The sequence below is a fragment of the Triticum aestivum genome, chromosome 4B (genome assembly GCF_018294505.1).
Source record: "Triticum aestivum cultivar Chinese Spring chromosome 4B, IWGSC CS RefSeq v2.1, whole genome shotgun sequence".
Classification (NCBI taxonomy): Eukaryota; Viridiplantae; Streptophyta; class Magnoliopsida; order Poales; family Poaceae; genus Triticum; species Triticum aestivum.
The window spans coordinates 348,286,516-348,299,870 of record NC_057804.1 but is presented as its reverse complement, the minus strand read 5'-3'; the positions used below and the strand labels follow the sequence as shown (position 1 = coordinate 348,299,870).

General features: G+C 44.3%; 1 protein-coding gene across 1 annotated transcript; it reads right to left on the bottom strand.

Moving 5' to 3' along the window:
• Positions 1-996: 996 nt before the first annotated feature.
• Positions 997-6,981, bottom strand: LOC123092146 (T-complex protein 1 subunit theta). The gene is made up of 13 exons (XM_044513841.1): positions 6,656-6,981; positions 6,151-6,413; positions 5,912-6,058; positions 5,641-5,802; positions 4,790-4,867; positions 4,509-4,642; positions 4,238-4,310; positions 4,081-4,158; positions 3,887-4,009; positions 3,681-3,775; positions 3,005-3,214; positions 1,477-1,534; positions 997-1,391 (listed from the first exon to the last, which is right to left on the bottom strand). Exons 1-13 carry the CDS (start codon positions 6,789-6,791, stop codon positions 1,326-1,328), a joined length of 1,623 nt encoding a protein of 540 aa, XP_044369776.1. The 5' UTR covers positions 6,792-6,981; the 3' UTR covers positions 997-1,325.
• Between the last annotated feature and the right edge of the window lie 6,374 nt (positions 6,982-13,355).

The following is a 13,355-nucleotide window of genomic DNA, read 5'->3' as shown; positions in this document are numbered from 1 at the left end:
CGTCAAAGCCCATATGACTCATAATCTCGATCATTGGTGCATGCTCGATGGTGTCCTTGAGGATACTTAAGTTATGCGGTCGGTCATTGGGCCATCCACCCTGCGAATTAGCTTGGCGAGATCAAACTGAATGTTGTGTCAATGGATTGACCCAGGTGTTCCCAGAATGTATGGAACGCAACAGCCTCTTTGCTGACGTGATCGGACACAACTATGTCATCCGGCATTTTAAGGCAATCGCATGAAAGAACTTCATATTACCATCACCAAATTTAAAATGTCTCATCGTGCACCCTTTTCTCCAATATTGTTACTGTATATCTAGTAATAATCAGATCCTCCTCCCCCATCCCTTTCCACGCAGCCTCTGGGGAAGATGCGAGATCGGGGAAGTGGATCCTCTAACATTAAGGAGGAAAGTCACCTGAGCTACAATGCAAGCTAGGGTAACATTGTATTATCTACTTAAGTTGTTGATATAAATAAATTTAAAATTAATCTTATTACACCATAATTTTGTTTGTATGCAACTTTTGTACATGTATAAAGTAGATTTGTAATCTTCAAATTAATTCAAGTCATTTTAGGATTAAATCATATGAAAGTGAAGGAGGGAAGTTAGGGAATTGTAGCTTAGGTGACTTCCCTTCTTCATGTTAGAGGATCCACTTTCGAGATCAGGCCGGGCAGGGGCTCTCCTGGGAGACTCAACAGGGGCTGGTGGGTGACAATAGCAACGGCTAAACCCTAGGTCTACAGTACTTCCAAATCTGAGTAACTCGACCTGTCACTGTGCTGTTCTTGCGTTTCATTTCTGAGGTATACCAACCGTAATGGCTAGTTCATGTCAGTTTGCCGCAGCAATTTTATACGTAGAAGCAACAGCACTAAGTTAGTCATCGGCACCTAAGAAAATACATTCTCACATGAATATACAGCGACGGGCAAACACATTGTCCAGCAACACTCTGCAAAATGTCATCCTTCCAGACAAACTCAAACAAACAGCTATCTTAATTAAAGGGCAAAGGACTAACACAACAGAATTTTACAAACAAAATCTTTCAAGACAAGCTTTGGTTCGTATGATAAACTAGACGAACAAATCTCTCTAGTTATCATGTGATACACCGGTAAGACAGTACCACAGAGGAACTCGCAAATACACCGCAAGACATCAGCTAAAGCATGCTGCCCCGCCAACCATGAAACCCAAGCAGACAAAATCTATTACTCGAATTGAACCTAGATAAGATGAAACAGAGACCGTCTTCTGCATGAAAATCCCACAGCATGATACACAGGAAACAAGAGTGCACAGAAAACTAGTCTTCATCAATGCCACCTTGTTGGGGGGGCCGCGGCCCTCCTGCTGGCTTTGCCATAATGATCTGTGTTCCACATAAGTATTAGCCTATGAATAAACGACCATAATTTTATGTATATGAAGATGACACAGAAGATTGACAATCCTACCTGGTCAACCCGTAAAACAGTACATACAGCATCTGCTGAGTATTTTAGAGCGAAGGACCTGATTGAATGCAAAAGGTTAAGTGGGGCCAAACAACCTACGTATGCACTTTAAATACACAAACAAATTAATAAACTGGGCATGAAAGCATGGAACATATAGATGATAACACAAATTATTTAACTGGGTATAAAAAGCAGAGTATGTACAAGACTCCTTAACGTAGCATTTTCGCAATATCAAGGACACCAACCGGTAATAATAGTACCCAAATGATAAGTCACACACGTGTGGCACGAAGCAACATGGTCCAAACGCCTCCATTACCATCTATTTTGCACATCAAACAGATGACATCGGCAGAATCTTTTTAGTTTTTCAGACTTAAAAAATGTTTTATCTCTTAAAATAAAAATTCCGACTAAAAATCCGTTTCAACATTAAATCCGTCTCGACGAGATCTTCAAAACTAGATCCCATATTGATATGTTTCGATGACTTTTTTTGAGGGGTCAAAAGTTGCCATGATGTTACGAAGTTGCCATAGTGTTTACACTAAAGTTGTCATGATATGTTTCATCTATTTTATTTTTCTTCTAGATTTAAACTAGCATTGTATTTCAACTACTTTTCACGGCAAATTTTATTAATTGACCATGGCAAACTTAATTGATGGATCATAGCATTTTTTAATAATTCCTGGTGGCAATTTTAGTTTAGCAATTTTAGTATTTTGACCATGGTAATTCTAGTATTTTGACCATGGAAATTATTTTTGTATGAACCATGGCAATTTTTTGTGCATGTATCATGGCAAATTTAAGTAATTCACCATGGCAAATTTAGTTTCTGGTTCATGGCAAATTTGAGTAATTGACCATGCATTTTTAAAGTAATTGACAACGGATTTCCTTTTAATTATGAACCATGCCAAAATTATTTCATGGATCATGGCAAATTTTAGTAATTCACCATGGCAAGTTTAGTTTCTTAATTTCTTTTTTTATAACATGTCAACATTTACTTTAAACATAGAAGAAAAAGTAGTTGAAACACATCATGGCAACTTCAATGTAAACACCATGGCAATTTATGTGCAATAGACATGGCAACTTTTGACCGCCAAAAAATATCATCAAAACATATCAATATGGGATCTAGTTTTGAAGTTCTCATCGCGGCGGATTTAATGGTCAAAACGGTTTTTCAATCGGATTTTTCATTTGAGAGATAAAACATTTTAAAGTTTGAAAATCCAAAAGATTCCTGCTGACATCGTCAGTTTACTTTCCTGTTTGCATGCATGTGTGGAAAAAAGAAAAGGCTGACGTGTCACAATGGGTGGCTAGAAGGGCGTGTGGCCCAACCTCCTTCAGCTCACACGTGTGACACTTATCAGGGTCCTAATAGTATATGCTATCATCATAACAAGGCAGATTGCTACTAGCTACAAGCAGCATAAAGACAGATGCAAAGGCTTCTAGCAGGATTTCCACACGTATTGGCAACTAGATGTTCAGTAACGCTTACTTTGTAACATAGAGGTCCCATATTTTCATGATTGAGGCATCCTCGCAAGCACCTTTCTCCAAGTCAATGCCAACTTTCACATTGCCAGCAGCATGCTCAGCATAGAGGGAAGATATTATCTCCATTGCACCAAGTCCGGCATTTTCAGACAATGTTCTTGGAACCATTTCAAAACTTTCACCAAATTTTGCAATAGCATACTGATCCAACCTGCATAATTGACGAACAGATAGTGTAAAAAAGGGAAAGATGTATAAGTAACAACATTCAGTTTCATAACAACTACAAAAAGTGATAATAGCATGAACACGGTTCACATATTAAAAAGTAATTATAGCAAGAACACAGTTCACATATCAAATATGTCTCGAGTCCTACAAAAGTATAACAAAGAATACAAACAAATGTTTTTATTAAAACACATTCTAGATAACAAAAAGGCCCTATCTGGACTTCAGATGCAACCACTCCATCTATCCTTATATCCCAATAACCAGGAGAAGATGCACAATAGGACTTCTATATTTCTTGCCATTGTACTGGAAATGCATGCGATAATAAAATTTGCTCAGTTGAAGGTGGTTAATCAACAGAACCATCTTTGTAACCTCATGTTTCAGATGTGCCCTTTTACATGTATATATGAAATTTATTTGTCTCAAACAAATATAGTTACCCTGTTTCCTTCAGAGAAAACTCCTTCAATCTCTTTGCCAGTTCTATTTCTGTTGCAGCAGCACCAGGGATAATCCGACTGTCCCTGCACATTGACTGGAATGAACACCAACAGTTAGATAACATTTCACAAATCAGACGATAATGGAGCATTACAAAATCAAAACAATGCAAGGAGATTGGTTTCAACCTGCATCACATACATACCTTGTACGTGTTTACACCATCATCGACAGCTCTTTCAAGATCATCTAATATACTATCTGTACTGCCTCTCAAGACAACAGTAGCCACTGAATTTCCACCTTCTTCATTTTTGACAACAGTCACCTATAAAGCAAATCAAGAGCGTTGAGCAAGCAAAAATGTTACTCATGAAAGCATGAAGGCATGAAACATACTCGAGCACCGCCAATTTCTTCCACTGAAACAGAGTCTGCATATCCTAATTCGTCCACATTTGGTCGGCTAAGCTTCAACTGTTTTTCATAAAGCACATGGCATCAGAATAAAGTTACTATTGCTATTCAATAAACAGATTTTGAACCCAGAACTTACAAGTGCTATAGCCCCAGTAGTACGGCAAAATCTTCGAAGCTCAAACTTTGAGCTGACTTTCAGAACCATTAGCCTGTAAACCAGAATATCTATAAGTATCACTTGTAAAGTAGGACCAAATCATGGTACTACAAAAATAAATCTATATTTGAGATGTCTTTCACTATTACAACCTCCAACTGATGGTTATCTCAAAATGTAGAAAGAAGTTTCACAAGAAAAAACCATCCTAAACCAAGATGACGTTTCATGTAAGATGCGAAATACTGACTTGTAACGTTCACAAAAATGCAATGCCATATCGCCAACTGCTGCTCCACTGACAATAACCTTGGCACCTGAATCAGCCACAGATTTAATAAGCTCCTCCACCTTTGCTTCCTCAGTTTTAGCATAGTTTTCAAGCTGCACAACATCACCACCATGTGTGTTATCAGGTTACTACACATGTTTGTAAGACGGAAGTAAACCATGTATAACCCTTTCTGAGTGCAGTAAACCAGCAAAGTATACAAACAAAAAATGGATGGTTATCTCATACAACTAGCATACCTGCTCAGCAGAATGTATAAGAACAGTTCCCTTTGTTTCAGTTGCAGAAGTGTCAACACCACCAGCAAATACCGCAACCTAAAGAATGAAACAAAATTAGAACAATGGCAGGTACCCCAAAAAAATCATACATAAAATATAAAGCATGCATAAAAGAGGGGTTACAGCAAATAAAAATTGCAATGCATGAAGTTTGGTTAACAGAAAAGCCTAACAGGACCGCATCATTGTACAATAATGTAACAGTTGCATCTACAGTGAATCAATTCACGAAGACACAGTTGGAATTGGAGATTTCAAGAATGATGCAATCTATGTAATTAGACAATAAACAGCAGTCCATGATCAGAGCAGAACATAAACAAGTAATGATCATCTATGTATGCATAAAAGCTCATATAAGCCATCCAGGTTGGTTCACAGGGTTGCTATGAGTAAAAGATAGCTACAGAACACCAACTAAGCTTAAATGTTTAATAAGATGAGATGGATATCATTTAACTTACCTAGAAAATACTATGAAACCCACAAAAGGCATTTTATATAATATAAGCAACCAACATTAAAGAGAAAGCAGTATCATCATAACTCGAGCAAAACTTTAAAAATGTTCAATTTTGAGTTACTGAAAACTTCGATTTTTGGTGGGAAAATACATATAGCAGAATAAACTCTAGATGGTGGGCGGTCTGAGATAGGCCGTTAGGAATTGACAGCACCTATTGTATGCTAGTACTCTACAATGTGGGAGCTGCTTATACATAAGAAAATGTATTATTGTCAGTAAAACAGATACACACAGATAATCGACAAAAACACACAATTAACATAGTGTACAATTTCGAGCTCACCTTCACTTTCTCCACTTTTTTAATGCTCCCAACAGCATCATTTTTCAGAACCATCCCACGAACTACAGAAGAATTGTGAAGGCCGCCTCCAACCAGCTTTGCCACTCTAACATTGTCAACATTAAAGTTTGCCGGATTTTTGGGACAAACTTGGATACAGGCCTGAAAAGCCATGATAAACAGATGAAACAAACCAAATATTAGTGGTATATATTCCTTGATGTGGAATAAAAATATTTCCTCTCATGTAAGGTGGCACGGATTAGCCTACATCAGCGACAAGTGGACACAGCACATCCTCCTGGCCAAATTGCTTGCTTGCAACAGCAGATTTCATCCTCAACACGACCTCCTCCCTGTTCCTGACATCCATATTTTCAGAGCCTTTCTCAACTAGATCATCCAAAATCTCAAGCGTCTGCAAACAGAAAGATTAAACAAAAGCAGGAGTCGCCCACAATCACATGACAGGATTTATAATACAATGCCTAGTTATTGGCCGGTAAATACCTTATTAATGGCCTTGGTGTACCCAATGATGATCTCGCTTGGATGCAGTCCCATCCTGATGAGCTCCTCAGCCTTCTCGAGCAGTTCACCAGCGAAAGATATGGTGAGGTTAGCTCCATCTCCGATCTCCTCCTGTTGCGCTCTGGCAGCGAGCACCAGGAGCTTAGCAGCAGGGTGCTGGACCTCAAGCTCGTTCACGATTGTTGCAGCATCATTCGTGATAAAGAGCTTGTCTAGATGATTAATGACCATCTTATTCATTCCTGAAACAGAATCAACTCATCAATAATGCGCCCAAAAAAGAAAAGCTGTGGAGCTTCTCTGCATCTACCACTACTGTACAAAACTGCGAATCACAACAAAACGGGCCACGCGGCCACGCCCTTAACCATTGCTAGACTAACAACCTACACGCGACTGCCGGTATCGATCGAGCGCCGAGATCCGACAAGCTCCACTGACCAAACCGCGGCAAAGATGCAGGGAACGGGAGAACGGCACTCACCGTTGGGGCCAAGGGAGGTTCGGGTGATGGCGGAGAGCTCGCGGCCGGCGCCGATGTTCTTCAGGACGGCCTCGTCGAGGCCCGAGAGATGCTTGTGCCCATCCTTGAGCATCGACTGGATCCCGTATCCCACCATCGTCGGCAGCGGTGAGAGCGTAGGGCGGAGGGGATCTGGTGGTGGCCGGCGTGGGGTGAGGCGGATCGGTAAAACCCTAGTGGTGGCCGGCGTGTGTGCGGGAGTGGAGATGAAGGGAAGAAGGTAGCCCTAGAAGCTGGTAAGCTCGGCCTGGTTGGTCCACTGGATGCCCCGTACCAACACGATTGGCGGTGCTGATACCGGACCTGTTATAACCCCGATTGGGAAGGCCAGGTCTGAATGGGCCGATTGGCCCGACAGACAACAGATTATGGGCTGGCCACGACAGGCTGAACGTGTGTGTTGTAAGGGTGTGTTTGGTTCAGGAACAAAGTGTAATGGAATTTAATGGTTTCGTTCCATGGGAATGGAATGGTTCCATCTTTGTGTTTAGTATGAATAACAAGGTGGAATGGAATGGTTACGTCTCAATGTTTGGTTGGTGGAATGAAATGGAATGAAAAATATTTAAATTGGTGTTTACTTTTTGTCAATATATACAAAATTGATTGTATTTTGAGAAGCATTTCATTTAAATTCCAAAACAACATTTTCTTTTTCTTTTCATCGCCAATAATTTGTAATTTGCTTCACAATAATTCCAATAAAACGACATCATTAGTCTATATATAATATACACGCACAAATTTACAATTGCAAAAGGCAAAAGAAAACATGTACAAATAGACAACAAAATTTGTCATTAATCTTAACAAGCATGTACAAATAGACAGAACAATTGCAAAAGTCAAGAACCGTTGTTGGCACCCAAGCCGGCCGCGGTCGCCCGCCTCTCCAGCTGTCGGCTGAGCGCTGGATGCCGGCGCCCGTCTTCACAGCCGCGAGCCACGCATCCGCCAGCCTGAAGCCAATTGACGAGGAGACGACGGAGAGGAGCAAAGGACAGCGCGGAGGAAGGAGAGGAGCAGAGGACGGCGCGGGGGATGGAGATGAGCGGCCGGTGGCGCGGAGGAAGGAGAGGAGCAGAGGCGGCACGGGGGGAGGAGATGAGCGGTCGGCGACGCGTATCGAGGGAGAGAAGCGGCCGGCGGCGGGAGGTGAAAGCGCCTCGCGAGAGGCCGTTCCGCGTGATTCCTCCGATTTAGAGGAACGCGTGCGTTCGGCATATTGACTATATATTCGTTTCAGGAGGACGAGTTGGTTCCGGTCCCTGATCCAACTAAACACGAGGACGAGGCCCAGAGACGGAATGGACCCGTTCCATTCTGGCCCGTGATCGAAAGCAAACACACCCTAAGGGTCCGTTCGAGATCCTCACAAGAAAATGTAACGGCCGTTTGGGAAATGCTCGGCTCCGACCGAACTCCACATGTTGAGCTGGCCCTCGCGGTAAAACCTGCAAACCCTCGCGGATTGAGCTATTCACTTTGGACATATGGGCGCAGATCAAATCTTCCAGAAGCTTATCATGGTATGGTCAAACTTTGGCGTCAAAGTTTGCTCAGTTCGTGGATCTGGAGCCCTCCTCCTCTGATTTCGAGGGCAATTTTTATAGCATCTCCAACAAACGCGCTATCTTAGCCGCACGCTGTAAAAAATGATTATTTTGCGTGCGATCAAAACCGGCGCTCCAGCAGACGCGCTAAAATTGTGTGCGGTAAAGTTGGTTCAGCGTGCTGGGAAAACGGCATCGCGTGCGGCTTATTCGTTGCGCCTGCTCCCGCGCGCTGGGATGGCAATCGGGCGCGCGAATCTCACCAACCACCAGATCTAAAACCTTCAGGCGCTGGCTCCGCCGCCCGCACCTTCCCCATTTGCTCCGGTGACCCGGTGGAGCTTCCCCCGCCTATCCCTGTGCACCGTTGCTGCTTCCTCCACCTTCTCACCTCATCGCCGCCACTCGAGCGCACCATTCCTCCGACGGCCGTTTGTAGCTTGGCGCCTACAAGGTGTTTGACAAAAGGTTTGCAAGGTATCTATTGCTTCAACTTCATTTTTTTAGATGAATTTGGTGCATGTTGTTTGTAGTTTTAAATTAATTTAAATTCAACTTTGTAGATGACCTTGTCCTACGATTCTTCCAACGAAAAATATAATATTCAAGAGGAGGAGGACATCGCAATGATCCTAGCTATGCACGTCAATAAAAAGCCGAAGCGTGGTGGTTCAGTTATCGATCGTCAGAAATTGTGGAGGGATAGGATCGATGCCCACAACAGATTGATGAGGAACTAATTTGTGGAGAATTTCACATACTCCGAGTCCTACTTGCGGGCCGTTTTAGGATGAGCATCGAGTTGTTCAAACACATTGCAGAGAAACTGGCGAGCCATGATCGGGTTTTTCAGCAAAGCTGGAATGCCGCTGGAGAACTCGGGCGTAGCACCTTTCAAAAGGTGACCGCCGCTTTACGTATGTTGGCGTATAGTATTTCGGTGGACATAGTTGATGACCACTTGGCCATGGGTGAGAGTCAAGCCATTGTGTGTGTCAAGCGTGTCGCAGTCGGAATTGTGCAAGTGTTTGGTCTGGAATATTTGAGAGCTCCCAATGTTGAAGACACTGCAAGGCTTTTGGAGATGAACAAAGCTCGCGGGTTCTCATGTATGCTTAGCTTAATAGATTGCATGCATTGAAGTTGGAAGAACTGTTCTAAGGCATGGCATGGACAATTCCACAGCCAGAAAAATGGCTTCACTATAATCCTTGAAGCGGTGGCCGATCAGGAGACTTCGATTTGGCATGCTTTTTTGGAATGCCTGGATTTTTGAAACATTAATGTTCTTAATAGATCACCACTCATGAATAAGATTGGAAATGGTGAAACTACACCGGTGGATTTTGTAGCAAATGGTCATACATACAACTATGGTTATTATCTTGTGGATGGCATCACCCAAGGTGGAAAACATTTGTGAAGTTGTTGACGACACCGCAAGGTAAGAAAATCTTTATTTTCACAATGCTCAGGCGACAGCTAGAAAAGATGTGGAGAGAGCTTTTGGGATTTTGCGAGCCCAATTTGCTATTGTTAAAGGAACACACCGCAGAAAAGGATTACATCAAATAGATCTCCAAGAACATCGAGGAAAACATTGTATTGAAGATCAAAGAGAGAAGAAAAAAGCCCTCTAGCTACTAGCTATGGACCTGTAGGTCTGTGGTAAACTACTCACACATCAACGGAGGGGCAGCAAGGTTGATATAGAAGCCCTCTGATGCGGAGCATCCCACGTCCATCCCCATGTACACTCTGACTACTCTCCAAGCCCCAAGAGGACATATGGCGAGACCTCGAACATACGCCATTGGAAACAAGGTGAACTCGCTCCTCCCCGAATCGTCACTTTCCACATGTAAGACATGGCTACTACCTTGCTACCTCTTGAGCTTGCGTTGGTTTTTCCCTTGAAGAGAAAAGGGTGATGCAGCAAAGTAGAGTAAGTATTTCCCTCAGTTTGAGAAACAAGGTATCAATCCAGTAGGAGACAATGCACAAGTCACCGAATACCTGCACAAACAATCAACAACTTGCACCCAACGTGATAAAGGGGTTGTCAATCTGATGCGGAGCATCCCTCGCTCATCCCCATGGACTCTACTACAACTCGTCAAGCACCTCATGGACCATCGACAAGAGCACGTGCATGCACCGTCGAACCCGAGGTTAACTCTTTCCTCTTCGAGTTTCATTCGGAGTCACTTGAGAGTCGGATTCTACCTCAAACAGAAACATTGTGCCTTGTTAGGTACCAAGGAGATGACCGGGAGGAAACGAGGATGGAGATTCAGGCATCCATGAAGGAGGAAGAGCACCAAGGGCATGAAGGAGAAAGGAGCGACAAGAGAGAAGAAGGAGAGGCTCTAGATACTCCGGGTGCCCGGGCACTTTGGCCCCGGAGGCCCGGCCCCTCCATGGTGCTGCTCCCAGCCGGCCCCGGGTGCCCGGCCTCACGTGGCCCAGCCGTGGCCCAGGCCACCCCCGGGTGCCCGGCCTTGAGGCCCGCTGGTGCTGCTGCCACCTGCCCGGGTGCCCGGGCCATCACCCCCGGGTGCCCGGCCCCTCTCCAGCCGGCCCCGGGTGCCCGGTCGAAGGGCCCGGGTTCCCAGCCCCTCCTGTGCCAGCCACCAGCGCCACCCGGGTGCCCGAGCTTTGGACCCTCGGGTGCCCGGACTCGACCGCCCAGGCCCCTGCGTCTACCCCGGGTGCCCGGGCCTAGGACCCCCGGGTGCCCGGACCCCTCCGAGGGCCTGCGTGCCTTTTTGGGTTTTTGCCCATGTAATCCCTCTCCCCCTCCTAGTCCGTCCCTAGACTATAAGTACCTCACTCCTAGCTCATTAGAAGGATAGCAAAGTATATGAGAGACATTCGTGAGCTTTGCTCATTGTACCCACTCCTCTAGGAGATCAAGACCTCCTAGGAGAAGATCCCTAGTGGATATCAAGCCCCCATCTTGGGAAGGATCCCCATCGCAGGATCATCAAGACCTCTCTCCTCCCCAAATTCGAAAATTCCCCACCAAAAATAGCCCCATTTTTTGTGATTTGTTGGTTTGATGAGATTTTGTTGGATTTGATCCATGGATTTGCTTGGTTTCAAGTGGATCTAGCTTTCCCCCCCCCCCCATCCATCTCCACCTTTCTCTCCACGAAATCCACCAATTTCTTTCATTTCTCCACGAATTTCCGCCCAAATCCGTCACCCCCGGGCACCCGGACCTCAAACCCCGGGCACCCGGACCCCCCGACCAACCCCGCTGACCACCCCGGGTGCCCGCACCTTCCACCCCCGGGCACCCGCACCACCCAGAAATAGCCCACCAACAAAAATCGTTTCGGTCATAACTTTTGCTCCCGGATTCCGATTTTGACGTTCTTTAGCTCGTTGAGTAGCTATTGACATCCCCAATCCATATAGATAGGTTCCAACACCTTTGACTCCATAAAAAATTTGTCATTTTGGAATCTTTGCATAGGCCATCCACCATGTCATTCGCAAAACCACCATCGCTTTCCGCAACTTAACCCATTTTGCTCCATTTAGCATTTGCGGTTGCTTGAGTGGTGACTTGAGTCTCCTAAGGTGTTTCGGCTACTTAGGGACCGTTGCTTAGTCATCAACCACCACCACCACTTCCGCATTGCTAACTCCGGAACCACCAACGCATTCCACTACCACCTTTTGCCATTTTCCTTTGAGATTTTGAGTTTGCGGTTTTTTTCGTTTCCCAGGGTGTTTCGGCTAACTAGGAACGGTTCGATATCGACAACACCGCCACTCACCTTCGACAAGGATTCGACATCGACCACTTCACCAATTTGACACCCTAACCGTAAGCAAGAACGGTACCCTCCATATCACCTTGGTATCGTGGTATCCCATCTTTGTACATTCTTGCCATTACATTGTTAACCCCTTAGCCCATTTTGCTTCACTTGCCTATCGAGACTAGCCATTTGAGTATTGCCGGCAACGTTACTTGTGCACATTAGTGATCCATACCTTCAATTGCATATATACCATATCATATTGGTATCATCTTGGTATCATCATATCATCCCTTGTGTCACAAGATTGTCCCCGCATATACACAATTGCTATCTTGGTTTGTGCATTTAGCATAAGTGGCCATATAAAAAAAAGAGAATAAGATTTTAAGCAAAAAGAGAGCAAAGAGCTTGTAAGCAAGTGCCATAGCATCATACCACATCGCACATAAGATTGTCGTATCTGATCATCTTGGATCACCTTGAGAAGAACATCACGAACATCATACACATAGCATACTTGGGATAGAAAGCTCATACAATTTGCATCTTATAGGTTGTGCACAAGTGTCGTATCCGCCTATTGAGCAATCGTGCTAGCGTCTCTCTTGAGTTGTGCAACACGAGCGTTTTCTGTGGATTCCACACTTTGTGCTTATTCCTTGGTTGCATGACCCCATTTATCTATCCGTGTGTGTGTTTCCGTGTGCCACATATTGCTATTGGTCTACTTGTTTCACTTGCGAATTTGTGAATCTTTTTCAACATTATTGACTCTTGCTAACATTTTGCATCAAATTTTTGTGCCACTATCCTCACCGAGCTCCACCATAAGCCTTACTTGTGTAGGTGTGAGAATTGACAAGATCCGGTACAAATTGTGCTATTTCCTTGATACATTATTGAGTGATCATTGATCAATCTTCAACATTGGATGAGGTACATTGGTCTAGCTCTTTCCTTTCTTCCACTCACATTTGCTCGAGTTTTGTGAAGGATAGGCAAGGCATTTCATCTCCGGTCTTCCACGACAACGATGGCGCGAACAACTACATCACCAAAACGACCATCTTCGGTCTACAATGAGCAATGCGAGGCATTGAGCGACTTACCATCGACATTCAACAAATCGAAGCACGGACAAGGGACTACATCGACACCAAGTTGGATGCACAATTGGATGACATCCGACACATGTGGGCCAACTACAAGTCTTCTTCCTCTTCGTCATCTTCAAGGCGGAGACGCTCAAGTCGCAAGTCTTCAGAGCGGCCACAAGATGCAAGTACCACGCGGCACCATCATCATCTTCGAGACGACCGCAAGCCCAAGGTG